An 18,468-nucleotide genomic window follows, 5' to 3' on the forward strand; every position below is an offset into this window, starting at 1 on the left:
ATACGGTGATTGTTTTTCTAACGTACCACATCTTCGCTGATTAAAACTACAAAGTTATTCTTTTTTTTTTACAAAGTTATTCTTAAAACAAATACAAATATACGTCTTCATGCCTGCCACCAAGTTAAATACAGAAAGAGTCTGCCAATCCTGTAAGAAGATCAAATGGCAACACTCAAAGCTTGTACAGAAAGGTTTTTGTAATCGAAGTACTCCTGTACAGTTTTACACACAAAAGCAATAGAGTGGCAGCCCAAAACAGCCCCTCAATCATTATTTGACTATTATGTTCTGCCAACACACCTAGCACTCTTCTAGGCTCTTACGGGTCCAATAGAGCGGAAAGCAGAGTATTTATCAAAGTATTAAATGTCACTGATTTGACTGGGAGTGCTGCTGACAGACAGGCAAACAATGAGCTGCTCATCACAAGGAGAGCTGTTCAAATCCAGCAACTGCTCTGCAGGAGAGAAATGAGGCTATCTGCTCCATAAAGAATCTATAGGATCACAATGAGTCAGAATCCACTCAAGGGAAATGAGGTTTTGCCTTGAATGTTTTTAAGGAGTATTTCCTTTGCTAAATTACACATTTCTCCAAAGAACCTCAGAAGAAAAGACCTATTGAAAAGCCTATGGATCACAGTTTTACTGTGACCCATGTGGGTTACAACTGAGTCAAAATATCCTCGATGGCACTAGTTATCTTACCACAGAACCTATGAAAATAAACAAGCAGTGTTAAGGAATAGACATATGGATCAATGGAATAGAACGGAGAGTCCTGGAATAAATCCTCACTTTTATGGTCGATTGATTTTTTTTTAAACAAGAATGCCAAGAAAATTCGATGGAAAAAGAATAATAGTCTTTCAAACAAATGGCACTGGGACAATTGCATAGCCACATGCAAAGGAATGAAGAGTGAATTACAGACTTAAACATATGAGCCAAAGCAATAAAGCTCCTAAAACACAGACGTAAATCTCCATGGCGTTGAGTTAGGTGAGAGGTTCCTTAGCTATGACACCAAAAGCACAAGTGACAAAAGAAAAGGATAAACTCAATTTCATCAAAATCTAAAAAATTTTGCTTCAAATCAAATATCTGGTAAGCAGAAAAAATAGCATCTGGGGTCTTAAAGGCTTATCTTTAAACAAGCAGCCACCTAAAATAGGCATCAACTACATCAACATGGAAGAAGCACATCAGTCTGTGTGATCCAAGGATTATAAATAATAAAACCAAACCAGCAGGAGGTAATGGCCTCAGAGCTTAAATTGTGAATACCCGTTTTGCAGATGGCAATGGATAACAGTGTAAGTCCAAAATCCACGAGCGGGTCCACACATGAATTAAACCTATGGTGAATTCCCTCTGACCACAGTCTAGGGATGTCAATAGCCTGGCTACTCCAGAGGACATTATAAAGTCGATTACAGCAGAGGGAGTTGGTTTAAAATGTAATACTATTTGATCTCCCTTTTTAAAATTGTCTTTTAATATTTCTTGATTTTTTTTGAGATTTAGGTTTTTCTGTGTTTTATTTAGTCATTGTTGTTGTTGGTTTTGTTTTGTTTTCTTGTCAACTTCGGTTTTTGTTTTGTATGACCTTCTGTATATGAAAGCCAGGTTACAGAGGACTGGCAAGGGGAAAATATGGAGCTAGCAACAATGAGTACAAGAAGCCAAGGTTCTGAAATTGATTCTGCTGATGATTACATAACTCTTAATATGATTGAATGACTGAATAGTATGATATGTGAAATACATGCCAACAAGATTATTTTTAAAAATACACAATTATCTGACAAGGAACATGTATTCAACATAAGAAACTCATATCTCAATGATAAAAAGACAATTCAATTAAAAAATGAGCAAAGGATCTCAATAGTCCTATCTCCAAACAAGATATACAAAAAGCCAGTATGCACATGAAAAAACGTTCATTCTTATTAAGTGGGAAATGCACATCAAATGCACAATGAAATACCACTTCACAATCACTAAATCCACTGCCATGGAATTTGCCCTAATGCATAGTGACCCTACGGGACAAAAGAGAACAGAGGGTCTCGGAGGCTGCAAACCTTCATGGAAGTAGACTCTCTCCCATGACTGCATTAGTAACCCAGCAGAGTGCCGCATCCACTAGGACAGGGCTATGCTCAGAAAGACTGATTATCAAGTACTGGAGAAGCTGGAAACCTCATTCACTGCTTGTGAGAACGTACAATGGTGTAGTCACTTTGAAGAACAGCTGAAAGTTCCTCAAACTAATAAACAGAGCTGCCGTATGACCCAGCAGTTCCATTTCTGGGTATATACCAAAGAGACATCAAATCATATCCTCAGAGAAACTTGTAATGAATCTTCATAGCCACATTATACAAAGAGTAGAAACCACCCAAATGACCGTCAGCTGATGAATGGGAAAACACACCCATGCAATTTTACTATTCAGCAAAAAAGAAAAAATGAAGTACTGACACAGGCGACATGTGCTGAACCTTGAAACTACTGCCCCAAGGGAAGGAAGCTACTCAGAAAAGGCCAAGTTTTATAAGAGCTTATTTATATAGACATAATGTCCAGAATATGCCAGGAATGTCCAGAATATCAATAGACAAATGTTCAAGGTGACCTAGGTTTAAAAACAAAGACCACTGGTGGGGTTGTGGTTAAACACAAAGCTGCTAACCAAAAGTCGGTGAGGAGGACCCACCAGCTGCTCGATGGGACAAAGATGTGGCAGTTGGCTCCCATAAAGATTCACATCCTTCCAGGACAGGGACATATCTGATCGGAGCACACAGGAGCAGATGAAGGGGGAGGAGGAGAGAGTGGAGCGCATCCTGGCCCACCAGGCCTTGAGGATGATGTTCCCGATTAGAGCAGCTAGTCCACAGAAAGGACCACATGGCGGCCCCACTATGAGACATGATGCCCCTCACTGACCATTGCCCTACCAGGGACAACACTGGAGACATAGTGTGGAAACTGCGCCCAAACTGATCCCGCCACACTGAGGCAAAACACTAAGGGGAATGGAGCAGCGAGGTCCCCAGGGAATGCTGAAGGTGGTCTTCGGGGCCAGGGCGTGGTGCCCCAACAGACTGGACTGGAAAACACTCCTAAAGGCCAAAAACAGTCCTTGAACTAACTACAAGTTTTCTTTCTTGTTGTGTTTTGTTTTTTCATTAGTTTGTTGTTGTTTTTTATTGTATATTATTGCTTTGTTTTGCTCTGTCTTGTTTTTGTGCATGTTATTATCTCCGCAGGTCTGTCTAAATAAGATAGGTTGGATGAACAATCTGGAGGAGAAAACAATGGGATCGACAGTAGGGGGGGCATGGGAGAAGGAGAGCGAGAGGAAAAGGCAGTAGTGTTAGTTAACAAACCCAGGGACAAGGGAACAACAAGTGATCCAAATGGGTAGTGAAGAAGGTGTAGGAGGTCTGGTAGGGTGTGATCAAGGGTAATGTAACCAAGAGGCATTACTGAAACCCAAATGAAGACTATGCATGATAATTGGACAAAAGGAAAGCAAAAGGAAATAGAGGAAAGAGCTAGGAGGCAAAGGGCATTTATAGAGGTCTAAGTAAAGGCATGTATATATGCAAATATATATATGAGGATGGGTAAATAGATCTATGTGCATATATTTATAGGTTTAGTATCAAGGTAGTAGAAGGACATTGGGCCTCCACTCAAGCACTCCCTCCATGCAAGAATACTTTTCTTCTATTAAATTGGCATTCTCTGACGCTCACCTTCCTGACACAACCGCTGAAGACAAAGCGGGTGAACAAGCAAATGTGGTGAAGAAAACTGATGGTGCCTGGCTATCAAAAGATATAGCGCCTGGGGTCTTAAAGGCTTGAAGGTAAACAAGCGGCCATCTAGCTCAGAAGAAATAAAGCCCACATGAAGAAGCACACCAGTCTGTGGCATCACGAGGTATCAAAGGGATCAGTTATCAGGCATCATCAGAACAAAAAATATTATAGTGAATGAAGGGGGAAGTGCGGAGTGGAGTCCCAAAACCCATTTGTAGGCCACTGGATATCCCCTTACAGAAGGGTCTCGGGAAGTTGAGCCACTCTGGGTGCAATGTAGCAACAATGAAACATACACTGTTCCTCTAGTTCCTAAATGCTTCCTCCTCCCCAACTATCATGAACCCGATTCTACTTACAAATCTGGCTAGACCAGAGCATGTACACTGGTACAGATAGGAACTGGAAACACAGGGAATCCAGGGCGGATGATCCCTTCACAACCAGTGGTGTGAGTTTCGATACTGGGAGGGTGGAGGGAAAGTGGGGTGGAAAGGGGGAACCGATTACAAGGATCTACATGTGACTTCCTCCCTTGGGGACAGACAACAGAAAAGTGGGTGAAGGGAGACACTAGACAAGGCAAGACATGACAAAATAATAATTTATAAATTATCAAGGGTTCATGAGGGAGGGGGGAACAGGGAAGGAGGGGTAAAAGTGAGGAGCTGATGCCAGGGGCTTAGGTGGCGAGCAAATGTTTTGAGAATGATGAGGGCAATGAATGTACAGATGTGCTTTACACAATCGATGTATGTATGGATGTGATAAGAGTTGTATGAGCCCCTAATAAAACGTTTTAAAAAACACAGCTGACTCACAGCAACCCTATAGGGCAGAGTAGAACTGTCAAAGAGATTCGGAAACTGTAAATTTTATGGGAGGAGATAGCCTCATCTTTCTCCCACAGAGCAGCTGGTAGAGTAGAACTGCTAACCTTTCAGTTAGCTGCCCAGCAAGTAAACCAACAGAACAACAACAAAAACGCTGCTTGGTTCTGCATCATCCTCACACTAGTTATTTGAGTCCATTATTTCAATCACTGTGTCATTCTATCTCCCTAAGAGTCTTCCTCTCTTTAATGCTACCCCTGTACTTTACCAAGCAGGATGTCCTTATCCTGGTAACATATCTGAAGTACATGAGACAACCTCTTGCCATCCACGCTTCAATTGTTTCTTGGGGGTGTGGCAGGAGTGGTTGGAGGGGAAATGGGGCACTAATAACAGTGAGAACAAGAAAGTGAACATTTTTAAATTGTAGTAATAATTGCACAATTCTTCTTGATCGGATTGAACTATTCAATTGTATGATGCATGGCTTATGTGCCAATGACTGTTTAGAAGCAGCAGCACTCTGGCCATACTTCTTTCCAGAGAGGTGTGCTTGTTTTGCGGGTAGTCTGTGGCACATCAATATTCTTTACCAATAATTAGAGAATTCAAATGCATCGATTCTTGGCAGGTCACCAACAGTCAGCCAGATGACAGGGTCCGACAGTCCCCAGCTCAAGAGACATACATTCAAGAAGTGTGGCAAAGCAGGTCTTGAAGGAACCTCAAGTTACAGCAACACAGTCCACGGGTAGACGTCCCACAGGTAGTGTAGCTTGCAAATGGAGGCACAGAACAAGCAGGGCAGCCACACACTGGTCCGATGATCAAAGAGCAAGAGAGAGAGAGGCGAGGCTCTCACAGAGCCATTTATCTCTCTGCCCTTCAACTAATCTCACATGTGTTCATTGGCCATGTTGGCACAACAAACCCACCTATCACAAAGCCAGTGAAAGTACCTCAGTCCTCAAAGTGACATCTTTACTCTTTAGGGGGGCTGGGAGAGTGGGGAGGCATCTTTACTCTATAACACTTTAGAGGGGCTTTCTACTTCTGCAAAGAGTGACAATCTCAGAAACTCACAGGGACAACGCTACCCTGTCCTATGAGTCGGCAACAACTTGGTGGCAGAGAGTTTGCAGCAGACTGGCCCAACGCACTTTATCATTTGATTTCTTGATGACTGCTTCCACGTGTGTGGATTATGGACCCAAGGAAAACTAAATTCTGAAAATGTTAATCTTTTCACTATTTATCATGATGTTTTCTGCTTGTCTAGTTGTGAAGATTTTTCAATGGTATTGAGAAATATACCTTAAATAGGTGAATTGGACTTATATCTCAATAATGCTACTTTTTAAAATTAAATAAGCAAGAACTTGAGCCAAACAGATGTGCTATTCACCCAGGACACCTAGAAAATAAAGGAGAGAATAGTCTAGTTTTTTCTCAGATTCATGAGCAAAATTATGGTGGTACATTTTCTTATTAAGATTAATTCAATCAGTCAACATTCATCCATTTGTACAACAGAGTAGAACTGCCCCTATGGGTTTACAGGACTATAAACTCTTTAAGGGAGTAGAAAGCCTCCTAGGGAGCAGTTGGTGGTTTCAAACTGTTGACCTTTAGGTTAGCAGAGCAACATGTAACCCACTATGCTATCAGTGTGCTCCATTGATAGCTACTACTCATTCCGAACTGATCCTAATTAGAAATCCCCAAAAGAGGATCTTGTCCCCTCTTGCGAGGCAATCCATCTCTAATAACAATAGCTACTATTCATTGGGGGTAAAGCAAAAGGTTTCTTGAACAGCATCTCAGACACTGTCAAGAACCTTGACCTAATTTTACAGATGGGAAGAGACCCAAAGATATTAAGTGAGTTGGCTAGGTTCTCTTATAATTAAAGAAAAAGATTTAAAGTCAAAGTCAAATGGCCAAGGCCAAAGCCCTTTAATTTCTCCAGAAGTTAGTCTTGCTCAGATCCACGATCAATACACAGAAAAATAGCAGTCACCAGATCAAAAGGCGCATGGCAATGCGCAAATCTGCTGCATGACCCTTCTTTACAGTGTTGAAAAGGAAGGAAGTTACCTGAAGAACTACAGTGCACCTGACCCAAGCCATGGTACTTTCAATTGCCTCACACGCAGGTGAAAACTTGACATTGAAAAAAGAAGACTGAAAAAGAATCCGTGACTTTGCATTATGGTTGCCGAAGTATATTGAAAGTACCATGGACTGTCAAAGGAACAAACAAATCTGTCTTGGATGAAGTGCAGCCAAAATGCTCCTTAGAAGCAAGGATGGTGAGACTTCATCTCACTTGCTTTGGACACATTATAAGGAGAGACCAGCCCCTGAAACATGCCATCCCCCTTGGTAAAGCAGAGGGGCTGCGAAAGAGAGGAAGACCTCTGCCAAGATGGACTGACCCGGTGGCTGCAACAGGGCCGGGCAGTTGTTTGTTTTGTGGCACACGGGTCACTGTGAGGCAGAACCTCCTCACGGGCACCTAACAACAGCAAAAACCACCTATTTCTCCCAGGATCCGGAGAGCAGAAACATCCAAATATTGTAGCAGTGAAATTCATGTCCTAATAACTTGTCCCAAGAGTAAATGCTTCTCTATCACAATGTTCTGATCTTTGTCAGTCAGTGCCGCAAGCCCTCTCCTCTGTCAGCTCGCAAGGTTACATCACTGCATATCACAGGCCATTAATGAGTATTCCTCCCATCCTGAAGCCTCATTCCTCCTTACAAAGCCTGGCTTCTTGGATGATTTGCTCAGCATACAGATTGAATAAGTATGGGGAAAGGATACAACCCTGACGCACACCTTTCCACATTTTAAGCCAGGCCATGTTCCCTTGTTCTGTTCAAACAACTGCCTCTTGGTTTGTGCACACATCATGCATACTAAGAAATGAAAAACCAGTTGACCGTAAGTCAGTTCCATGTGTGTCACAGTAAAACTGTGCTCGGTAGGGTTACCAGCGGCTGGTTTTTCAGAATGACATCCCCAGACCTTTTTTCCACAGTACCTCCGGGAGGAGTCACACTACCAGCATGTCAGTGAGCAGTGAAACGCGGTAACCATTTTCACTACCCAGGGACCCCTACATACTAATAACTACATGATTGGGCACCTTCTAAACTACAAGCCTCAAACTGTTTCTTCAAATGCTCCCAATCACCGATGAGGCAGTCAGTGTACAGATGAGCCAGTGACTGGCTCCCAGGGTCCCTCACCCTATCACATGTAAGGATGCGCAGGATCCAGATTTCAACACAGGTTCGGGAAAGGAAGAAGCAGAGGGCACACACGGAAGCTGGTCACACGGCACCCTGTCAGGTGGCCGGCCGTGTGAAGGCCTGGGCAAAGGAATGCTTCAGGAAACCCATTTTAAAACTGGGTTCCCCAAACACCCTTCTACATGAAGGACCCAGGGAGCCCAGAATTGTTTATAAAACAAAACAAAAACTTAGCTGGTATTCCCATGGGCTAGGTTAGGGACCTGGCTGAGCCTCATGCAAACCAGTGTCTGTACGGCAAATCGATGCCAAACCAAACACTTTCCAACCAACTCCTGAAACACGATCCCCACAAAGGAGTGAACCCCAGGCATTAGGAAGCATGCTTTCTCCTCTGCTCAGAACGTGTCATTTTTCTAAACAATGCGCTGCTGGAGTCGAAGCCCTCTTCAGTTTCGGTCGGCTGATTCTGCCCTTGCCATCTGACCTTTCGGTTTCTGTCAGTGTGCAGGAGTACTCAGCACCTCTCCATTTTCCTTGTCAGCTCGGCCATCTCTGTTCTAACTTCCTCTTGGCAGGTCAACCTCCTCCCCAGGAAAACAAACCCCTTACATGTCTGGAAGCGACTGCCAGGCTCTTCCAACTCACCCGTGGCTATTGGGGGAGTTTGTGGAGGTACCTTACAGCCCCTGGGGAAATTCTTCGCAAGAATCTCCAGTTACAGACAAAGGATTCACAAAAGGTAGCATTAAAGAGAAGTGATTGTTTCACTTAAAAAAAAAAAGCACAACAAAACAGGAAATACACACGTGGCTCAGAAGGAAGGAATGCAGGTCGCATTTTTTGGAGAATGGTATACTCTCCAAACTGCAGTTGCAGGGTTTTTCTGAATGACAAACTAAACTGACTGGTTCCTGACCTTAACACACCTATTCAATGTCTACAACGTGTGATAACAGATACCTGGTCTATCTTATTATATCAGACTTTAAAAGCAGAATGTATGGCACAGAAGCAAAAGGCAATTAAGGCAATTACTCATACAACCCAGAGCAGGAAAACTGAAGTACCCTCCCTGTATTGTGGTGTTGGCAAAGTGCCCCAGGGACTGCTAAAAAAGAAGAAACAAGTCAGTCTCTGGGAGAATGGAAGCAATACAACCAGAAAGTTCCTTAAACTGAGGATGGCCATCAAAAGGGGGGAGTCAACACCAACGGGTACGAGAAGGAAGAAAGAGGTTCCACAGCTGAGTAAGATGACTGTACACCCCTTCTTGATAGGGTTTAACTATTATAACTCGATTTAAAACTTTTTCTTCTTTTTTTTTTTAAGAGAGGATGGCAAGACTCTCGTTTGATGACTGGGGACACACCATCAGGAAAAAGCAACCCTAAAGCTGAGGGCCGGGGCAGGCGAGCCACCAGGACAGCCGTCCAGGAGGCAGCCATGAGATGGAATGACCCACTAGCACAGCCATGGACAAGCACACTAAGCGCCGAAAAGGTAGGGCAGCTTCTGTCTTAGTCAACCTCAAGTCACCAGGAGTTGGAGCGGCCTCAAGGCAGCTAACAATACCACCACCATGTAGGAAGACCATGCTTTGCCAAAGAAGTCAATCTCAGAGATTGGCAGGACAGAGGTAATCTGATCTGACTTGTCACATTCATAAAAGGCCTGAAGATAAATACACTTGGTATTGGAATGAAAAACGTGCGGTGGTTCATGAAAACCAAACCTTGAATTTACTGGCGCTGTCTTTTCATTAAGCTTTAGACTACTGGATGTCGGTTGCAGATGAGGCTTGTGCAGCTTGAAGAGGGAAATGGATGGTTCAGCAAGATTATAAGGCGCACCAATGTTCGCTGACCATATAAACCCACACTGCAAAACCAAGGGACATACTCCATGTACAGAATAAGAGATGAGGAAGCAATGTAACCAAATGGTAAGAATGCATTATCCATATACTGAAACATGCCATTCTTCCAACACTCTCTCCCATCAGAGGGAAAGGTTATAATTTTAAAAAGAAAAGAGCCTGAGAAACACTAATAGTTACCTCTAGAGAACAGAAATGGTGTGCTTCATGTTTTCTGAAAGAGCTGCTAATCAGCTCTTCAACGGGCTGCCTGCATTCGGTCCACTGCACCATCTCATTTTCTACCCATCACCAATGTAAAAATTAGAGTATCTTGGCAACAGATTTTTCACAGTAAGATTCACTTTATTCCATGGTCTTTTCTAGTAAAAATAAAATGGCAAAGGATCCTCATTATCCAGAAGGTTTTCCATGTGTCCTTTTTCTATTATAATACTCCATTCATTCTCCTATTCAAATTATATTTAATAAGCATCTATTATATGAGCTGTACAGTGCTGGAATCACGGGAGGCGTTCACCAGCTGCTGGAAGAGGTAGACTGGTCCAGGAAAAAAAATCCTTGTATTGTGCTAAGTGCTGTAACAGAAATGGGAGCCACAGGCAAGTCCTCAAGTCTGCCTGGGCAGGCTGAGTCAAAGGGTCCCTAGCAGATGTGGCACTTGATTCAAGTTTGAAGGTTGGTTAGGGTGAGCATGTGCTTAGTGAAAGGCCAAAAGGTACATCCATCAGTTGCTATTCTCTACAGTAGTGGTTCTCAACTAAGGCAAAACCAACATGGGATATTTGGCAATGTCTGGGGGTCGTTTTTACCACCATGACTAGGGAGCGGTGTTGCTGTCATCTGATGCACAGAAGTATCCTACTAAGTATCCTTCAATGGAAGACAAAGCCTCCACAATAAAGATCTGGCCCTGCTCCATGGGATACAACCTGGCACAAACCACGGAAAAGATTGGCAGAGTTTCTCATCTTGTTCGTAAATGGATAAAAATAACAAACCACTGTTCATGTGGATGATCAAAGGAGAATCTCAGCGTCTGTCCCTACAACTGAGACTTGGCTTTATCACCAGTCATGCTCAAAAGCAATCAAGGCCCTGTATTAGTTCGAATTTACACACTGTTCGGGCTTAACCTCAGAAAATTCAAGAACAAGCACAGTAACTGAACTGCACAGTGAAGGCTACCAGCAGCCAGGCATGAACACTTCAATCCTCTTTAAATTGCTTTTAAATCACTTTCAAGTCACAGACAATTGTTTTAGAATTTTTTAAAAAAAGATACTTGTGAAACTGAGGAGCATTTTTGCATATCAGTTCCTTTTACAACACAGGGATCCAACTTTTGTTTAGAAGTTTGGATACAAAGTGCGGAAGGGGACCAGTCGCACCTGATGCGGTAACTGATTACAGAGATCTAAAGTAGGAGCGCTTCTTTATACTGTGTTTATAGTATAAACTTGTTTCATACTGTGCTTTATCCTGATTCTGGTATGTGAATAGATACTCAAACTTAGACTTAATATAATTTGTAAAGAAAAGTTGCTTTTCAAATTTCCTAAATCCTGTTTTCTCTATCAATCCAAACTGCATGACAATGAAAACACTTGGTAAGTGGCATGTTTAAAACAATCCCCACCTTATACGTAATTGTTTTTCTAGTATCTCAGGAATCTGCTGACAAAAGCATTAAAACTAACTCACACTATTATTTCACAAACCTCAGGCTGACTAGGAGGTAACTTCATTTAAGACATAAAAGTTACTGGAGCTTCCTTCCATCTTCCAGTCATTAATTTAGTCAAATACATCTAAGGAGAACCGAGGACCTGGGTGTTCAGGATATTACAGCCAGAGGACTGAAATCTTGCCGAAAAGGAAATGCTAATCGACTTCATGTCTGCAGCAGCAATTGTGAAGCCTACAATTACTTACACTCAAACCTTGTGATTTCACTAATCAAATGACTCAGAAGCCTCTCAAAGAGGTTTCCACCACATCCATATTTTGCTTCCTAATGAAAAGAAGAGCTCCACAGACATCCCCAGCACAAGGCAAAGGGGACATAAACCAGTTTCCTTGAACAAACATTACTCAAAAACGAAGAGACCAACCATAGCAGAAAGCCGTACTTGAATGAACAAGAGACAGCAGGACAGAACAGTTACCGTAAGTGCTGATGCAGAGCTCAACCATCAGCCAACAGCTTTGCATTTATATAAACTGGGGTTTTAAAAAACTGGATAAGGCTCAAACTGCCTGAAAGATTCCCTGCTTGTCAAGGGGAAGTTACCTCTAAAACAATGAAAATTCAGAAACTATTAAAAATTTGTATGAACACAAAATGAAAAACAGTTGTATCTTATTGTCCTCACTTTTTAAAAAATCATGTTATTGGGGCTCATACAACTCATATCACAATACATACATACTTCCATTTTGTCAAGCACATTTGTACATTTGTTGCCATCATCATTTTCAAAACATTTTCTTTCTACTTGAGCCCTTGGTATCAGCTCATTTTTCCACTCTTTCCCCCCTTCCTCCCCCCTCCCTCACAAACCCTTGATAATTTATAAATTAGTTTTTTTCATGTTTTACGCTGACCAAAGTCCCCCTTCACCCACTTTCTGTTGTCAGTCCCCCGAGGGGGTTATATGTAGATCCTTGTGATCGGTTTCCCCTTTCTCCCCACCACCTTCACCTTACCCTCCTGGTATCACTACTCTCATTATTGGTCCTGAGGGGTTAATCTGTCCTGGATTCCCTGTGTTTCCAGATCTTATCTGTATCAGTGTACATCCTCTGGTCTAGCCATATTTCTAAGGTAGAATTGGGATGATAGTGTGGAGGGAGGAAGCATGAAAGAACTAGAGGAAAGTTGTATGTTTCATCGTTGCTACACTGCACCCTGACTGACTCACCTCCTCCCTGCAATCCTTTTGTAAGGGAAGGTCCAGCTGCTACAGATGGGCTTTGGGGTCCCACTCCGAACTCTCTCTCATTCACAATATGATTTTTTGTTCTTTGATGCCTGATACCTGATCTCATCGATAGCTCTTGATCACACAGGTTGGTGTGCTTCTTCCATGTGGACTCTGTTGCTTCTCAGCTTGACAGCCCCTTGTTTATTTTCAAGCTTTAAGACTCCAGAGGCTGTATCTTTTGATAGCTGGGCACTATCAGCTTTCTTCACCACATTTGCTATGCACCCGCTTTGTCTTCAGCAATCGTGTGGGGAAAATGAGCATCATGGAATGCCAGTTTAATAGACAAAGTGTTGTTGTGTTGAGGGATCACTTGAGTGGAGGCCCAATGTCCATCTGCTACCTTAATACTAAACCAATTAATATATGTACAAAGATCTATTTCCCCATCGTCATATATATATTTACATGTGTACATGCCTGTATTTAGACCTCTATAAATGCCCTTTGCCTCCTAGTTCTTTCCTCTATTTCCTTTAGCTTTCCTCTTGTCCCACTATCATGCTCAACCTTCATGTGGGTTTCATAATTTCTCTCGGTTACATTGCCCTTGATCAAGCCCTATCAGACCTCCTACACTCTCCTCACCATTGATTTTAGATCACTTGTTATTCCCTTGTCCCTTGATTTGTTAACACCCACTTCTTTCCCACTGCCTCCCAGAACCATCAGTCCCATTGCTTTCTCCTCCAGATTGTTTATCCCGCCTGTCTTATTTCCTGTCCTCATTTTTAAGTGAAAGCTATTTTCCAGTTCAATGCTACCCATCCTAACACAGAAAATATGAAATAATTTCTGTGGGCACACATCTTCAGTTTTTGAAGTCAATGAAAAAACTTTTATCTAAATTGCAGAAAATCACTCTGTCACTAACATTGCAATCTATAATCCAGTTTTTAAACAAATCCAAATGCTTTTCAAAAATATTTGTATGCTATTTATAAGGAACACCATGTTAACATTTAAAAATAGCACATATGAAAAAAATTTTTACAACTGTCTCAACGTTCTGCCTTAATTTATTATAATTAACCTTTTCCAGTTCACCATGCATTATGAAACCAATGCAAGTACATTCTTAATTATTTAATAATCAGCAACATACCTCCGATTAAGGGATAAAATATGTGAATGCTTTTAAAAACAAATTTAGCTCTCTTCATTGAACTGGGGATAGAATAGGAAAAGGGGTCATCTCAAAATAAATATTAGAAATATTCTTGAAAAAATGGGGGGGGGATTTAAATGTTCCTATTTGAGTTCCAGGGAAAATATAAGCATAACTAAATCTCAAACTTAATTTTTACTTTAAGTAGCAATAACCAAAATCATCACTATAATAATAGAAATAGGCTATTTGAAATTGTTCATTTCATTTACAAACTAAAGCCAGAATCGAGTATATTCTAATTCAGAGGCACCCTAGGAGTTTCCAAGGGTGCAAACCTTCAAAAGAACAGATAACCTCATCTTTCTGTCAAGTAGCAGCACCTCTGGAGCGCCTAGGTGTTAATTTCATTTAACTAATAGAGAAGAAACCCTGGTGGCATACTGGGTGAAGCTTTGGTCAGGAGTTTAAAACCACCAGGCACTCTGGAGGAGAAAGATGAGACTTTCTACTCCCAAAAAGAGTTATAGTCTTGGAAATGCACAGGGGAAGTTCATTTTCCTTCAGAGTCGCTGGGAGTTGGACGCAACTGGATGGCAGTGAGTTTGAGTTGAGACTGCAGTATGGGGTATTGTGTTAGTCCAGGTGGACCAGAGAAACAAATTCATAGACACACTCACATGTGTTTAAGAACGAGCTTTATATACAAGAGCAGTTGAGTATTGAGAAAACACCCCAGCCCAGTCAAGATCAAGTCCATAAATCCAATATTAGCCCATTTATGTCCGATACCAATCTATAAAGTCCTCTTCGGACTCAAGAAACACATGCAATGATGCCAAATGCAGGAAGATCACAGGCCAGTGTGTGGGAAGTTTTGTCGACCTGTGTCCTTATAAGCATCTCAGTGCTGGCAGGGGTCTCCACATGGCTGTTCCGACTCAGGGCACTAGCTAGCATAGTTCCATGTATCCAGTCAGTAGAAGCTCTCAGAGTGAGGAGAAAGTCTCTCCTGCCTTCCAAGGAGGAAATCCAAGAATTCCCAGAATCCTTAGGGGAAGACCATGCCCACACAGAGACCTCATTGGCTCTGTCCTGGTTGACAGCCTAGACTCCACCTCTACACTCTTAATCCTCAAATTGACACCAGATCATGTAACTACCACAGGTTATCGTCCTTGGTAAAGAAGAAGGGCATTAAAAAAGGACTCTCAATGAGATGGATTAGCACAGTGGCTATAATAAAGGGCCCAAACGTAACAATTGTGAGGATGACACGGGACTGACTGATGTTTTGTTCCATAGATCACAATGAGTCAGCACACAACAACAAAGCTATCAGTATACATTAATTACACCTATCTCCATGATAGACAGTTGAAGAAAATGCCAAGTCTGGATTGAAGAATTATGTGTGTGAATATGTATATATACAGTCATTCAATATATAAGATACTTTTTCATGCACTATACAATTTACAAGTGTACAATTGTGTTTGATTCGGTGTATACTAGAAGTAGATAGGTGCTTAACAAGTGCATTTTATGTTAGCATTATACATATAGCTAACTCAGCGTCAGTAGAGATCTGTGTTACACTTATGGCCATCAAAATAATTGTGGCATGTTTCTGTGACACGGAAAGAGGCCAAACCTGTTGCAAAATGATTGCTTTCAACAAAAGCCTGCTTAAATTACAGTTTAGCAATATGGCATGTATCCAAAATAACAGTATTATGAATTTGCTATTGACTGAAATACTCACTGATTTTCAACCTATTTGTAAAACAAGATAAGCACCAGTGAGTTTTAAAAAGTAATTATGGATCAGGATTTTTGATTCATATTTCTCTGACAAAATTATTCCATTTGATCCCAAGTCTCGGCTGATCTCTTGACAGAATAATGTGCACACTCTACAGCTGACAGGGGCATGGCTTCATGATTAAGGAGGAAGCTCACATGCCAGATGACTTGGCACTCAGCACTTCAGGAAGATTTCTTTGTTGTTCCTGTATCAGGTCATCAGTCATGTTTTTTTTAACATTTCCACCCCCAAACAAACAAGCATGCCAGGCATTATCAAGAAGTTTGGAGTCTTTTGTGATTGTCTTGCCTATGTGATTCATATAGTCCCCTACATTAGATAGCATTGTTTTGAGAAGTAAGCTCTTTCCCCCATCTCTTTCTCTTTTGTGTGTGACATGTTTTCTTTTGATATATGTTACACACACATATATCATACCAAAATGCATGCACAAGCACACACACTTCAACAATTTCATGGAAGATGACAATAGAAATTTTCAAAGTCCTCACATTATTTATATTTTTTAAAAACACTTGGAAATAAAATATACACACCTTCCTGTAATATGCTTGACCTTGAAATACCAAATGAGACAGATTTACTTTTGATTCTTATAACTGAGATAGTATTCAAAATAATTTTACAACAGGAAAGTATTAATCTTGTAGCTAAAATTGATCATTCTTGCCCTTTCCTCGCCCTCAAAGAGAAGATACTTCAGGAATGAGAATTCCGTTCACCCACAACGGCATTATTAAAGCCAAAATATTTAGCCAGCAACAGTAACTTCAGTTTGCATAAAGCTTCAAAAATGTGGTAATTATTCACTGATTCATACAGGGAGATGCCCTGGGCCTACCCCATTACAATTAACTTCAGAGATGACAAGACGAAGAGAGGTTACTTGAGGGCCTGAACATGAATTTTCAGCTGGCCTCCTCTGAGAGGAAAGTTTTCCTTTCCGACTCAGCTGCTTCTTTATCTAAAATGCCTCGGTGATTTTAAAACGGTGGGGAAAAGAGAAACAAAACAGCAAAACGATTCTGATCGCCTTCCAGTTTGTTGCAAAAGATAAAAATGGGAACAGTGGCGCTCCTGTCAGGCTCAACTGTAAACATAAACCCACTGCCATGGAGTGCATTCCAACCCTAGCGGCCATATAACAAGGTTACGGAAACTGAAAATCTTCACCGAGCAGGTAAGCCTCATCTCGCTCTCGCTCTCTCTCCCGCAGAGGGGCGAGTGGATTTGAACTGTTAACCTTCAGGTTTGGTTAGCAGGGAAGTAGACTTCTGCAAGCTCCCGCAGCCTTTTTGTGTGAGTTCTCTAGGGTAATAGTACTAATTGCATTTTAATGATCTACAAAAAAGGGAACAAGGTTATTACTGAGTCACTTTGAGTGACGCTTACTTAATGTGGGGATAAAGCCAGTTTATTTAGGAAAGGGAAACTATTTTCAGCCCAAAGGAAGCATCCCACACCTGTAAAAGCAGGCAACCCAATCGCTACAACCCAATGACTGTGTATCCGCAAGGAAACTAGTCTATCTCCCGAAGTCACCTGCGGGGGGGGGGGGGTGTAAAAAAGTCTACCCACCAAGTCAGATCAAGCCCTCCACGCTGGGGTGGAGTCCGGCAGAAATACACAATCTGCGTCTCTTTGGGAAACGCAGGTGGAGAAGGGGATCCGGGGTTTCGGCGGAGATGGGTGCCGGGAAGAGTTTGGGCGTCTGAGGTGGCACCGCGGGCACCCACCACGGTCCGGCTTCCCTCTCCGAAGGGGTTTGCAGTCACCCCGCTCGGCCACCCGAGCGCGCGCCGCAGCCGCCGGCCCGCGCGCTGACAGCCCCCAAACAAAGCCGGGGAGTCTGCCGGCCGCCTCGACCCCCGGAACGCGACCCCCGCCCGCGCCCGCCTACCTTGATGCCCTGCTGCTGGGTGGTGAGGGTTAACTTGGACTCGTCCAGGAGCAAAACTTCGCAGTAGAATTCCTCGGGCACGGCGCAGAAGCAGCCCATGTCTGCGGCGGCCGTCGCCGGGCGGGCGGGCGGGCGAGCGAGAGCGAGGCGCCGAGCCGCCTGTCCGTCCTCAGACGCGAGGCATCCGCGTCTGTCCACGCCGGAGGGGCAGCGCCGGGCCGGGGCCGCGCGGCCGAGCCTCCCGGGCCTGCGAGTCACCGCCCGCCGGCCGCCGGGGAAGCGCCGGCCGAACTGCGCGCGGAGGGCGGCGGCGCGCGCCCGCACATCCCGCGGCTCCGGCGCTCCCGAAGGTGGGGCCGCCGCGGGCCTCCCACGGTCCTACAAGAGACCAAAGTCGCCGGGCAACGGAAGGACGGGCGTTCGAGGCCCGTCTCGGCCGCGGACGCCCCTCGGCGCCCCTCAGCCCGCTCCACCCGCGCCCGCCGGAGCGCAGCCGCGGCGCGCCCCCACCCCACCCCAGCCCAGCCTAGCGACTCCGCAGCGGGCGCGCGAGCCCCGGGCCGGGCCGCGGCGTGGGGAGGGGTCGGCTGTCCTTTTGTGTCAAGGGTCCCCACGACGGCCCAGCCAGAGGCAGCGGCGTGCGTCGTCACCCAGTCCGCTACGGCCGCCCCCGCCCCCACCCCGTCTCCACCGGGCCCCAACCGACCTGCCGGCACCTGGACGCCGGAAGAGCGCTCGGACGCGCGACGTGCTCCCGACCCAAACCCGCGGGGACAGGCCCGCTCGCGGCGGGGGGCGGCTCCCGTCTAGGGGCCCCCCGAGCTCATCGCTCGG

General features: G+C 43.8%; 1 protein-coding gene across 2 annotated transcripts in view; it reads right to left on the reverse strand.

Annotated features, from left to right (window-relative positions):
• Positions 1 to 17,956, reverse strand: part of EPB41L4A (erythrocyte membrane protein band 4.1 like 4A) — a 273,865-nt gene extending 255,909 nt beyond the window's left edge. Inside the window, exon 1 of one of the 2 annotated variants that reach the window (XM_075541381.1) lies at positions 17,635 to 17,956. In XM_075541381.1, the coding sequence (XP_075397496.1) occupies positions 17,635 to 17,733 (99 nt within the window). In that variant the 5' untranslated portion in view covers positions 17,734 to 17,956. The remainder of the gene's footprint in view (positions 1 to 17,634) is intronic. The other variant, XM_075541380.1, reaches the window with a different exon arrangement.
• Positions 17,957 to 18,468: the final 512 nt, after the last annotated feature.

The sequence above is a fragment of the Tenrec ecaudatus genome, chromosome 2 (genome assembly GCF_050624435.1).
Source record: "Tenrec ecaudatus isolate mTenEca1 chromosome 2, mTenEca1.hap1, whole genome shotgun sequence".
In the NCBI taxonomy this organism is placed as follows: domain Eukaryota; kingdom Metazoa; phylum Chordata; class Mammalia; order Afrosoricida; family Tenrecidae; genus Tenrec; species Tenrec ecaudatus.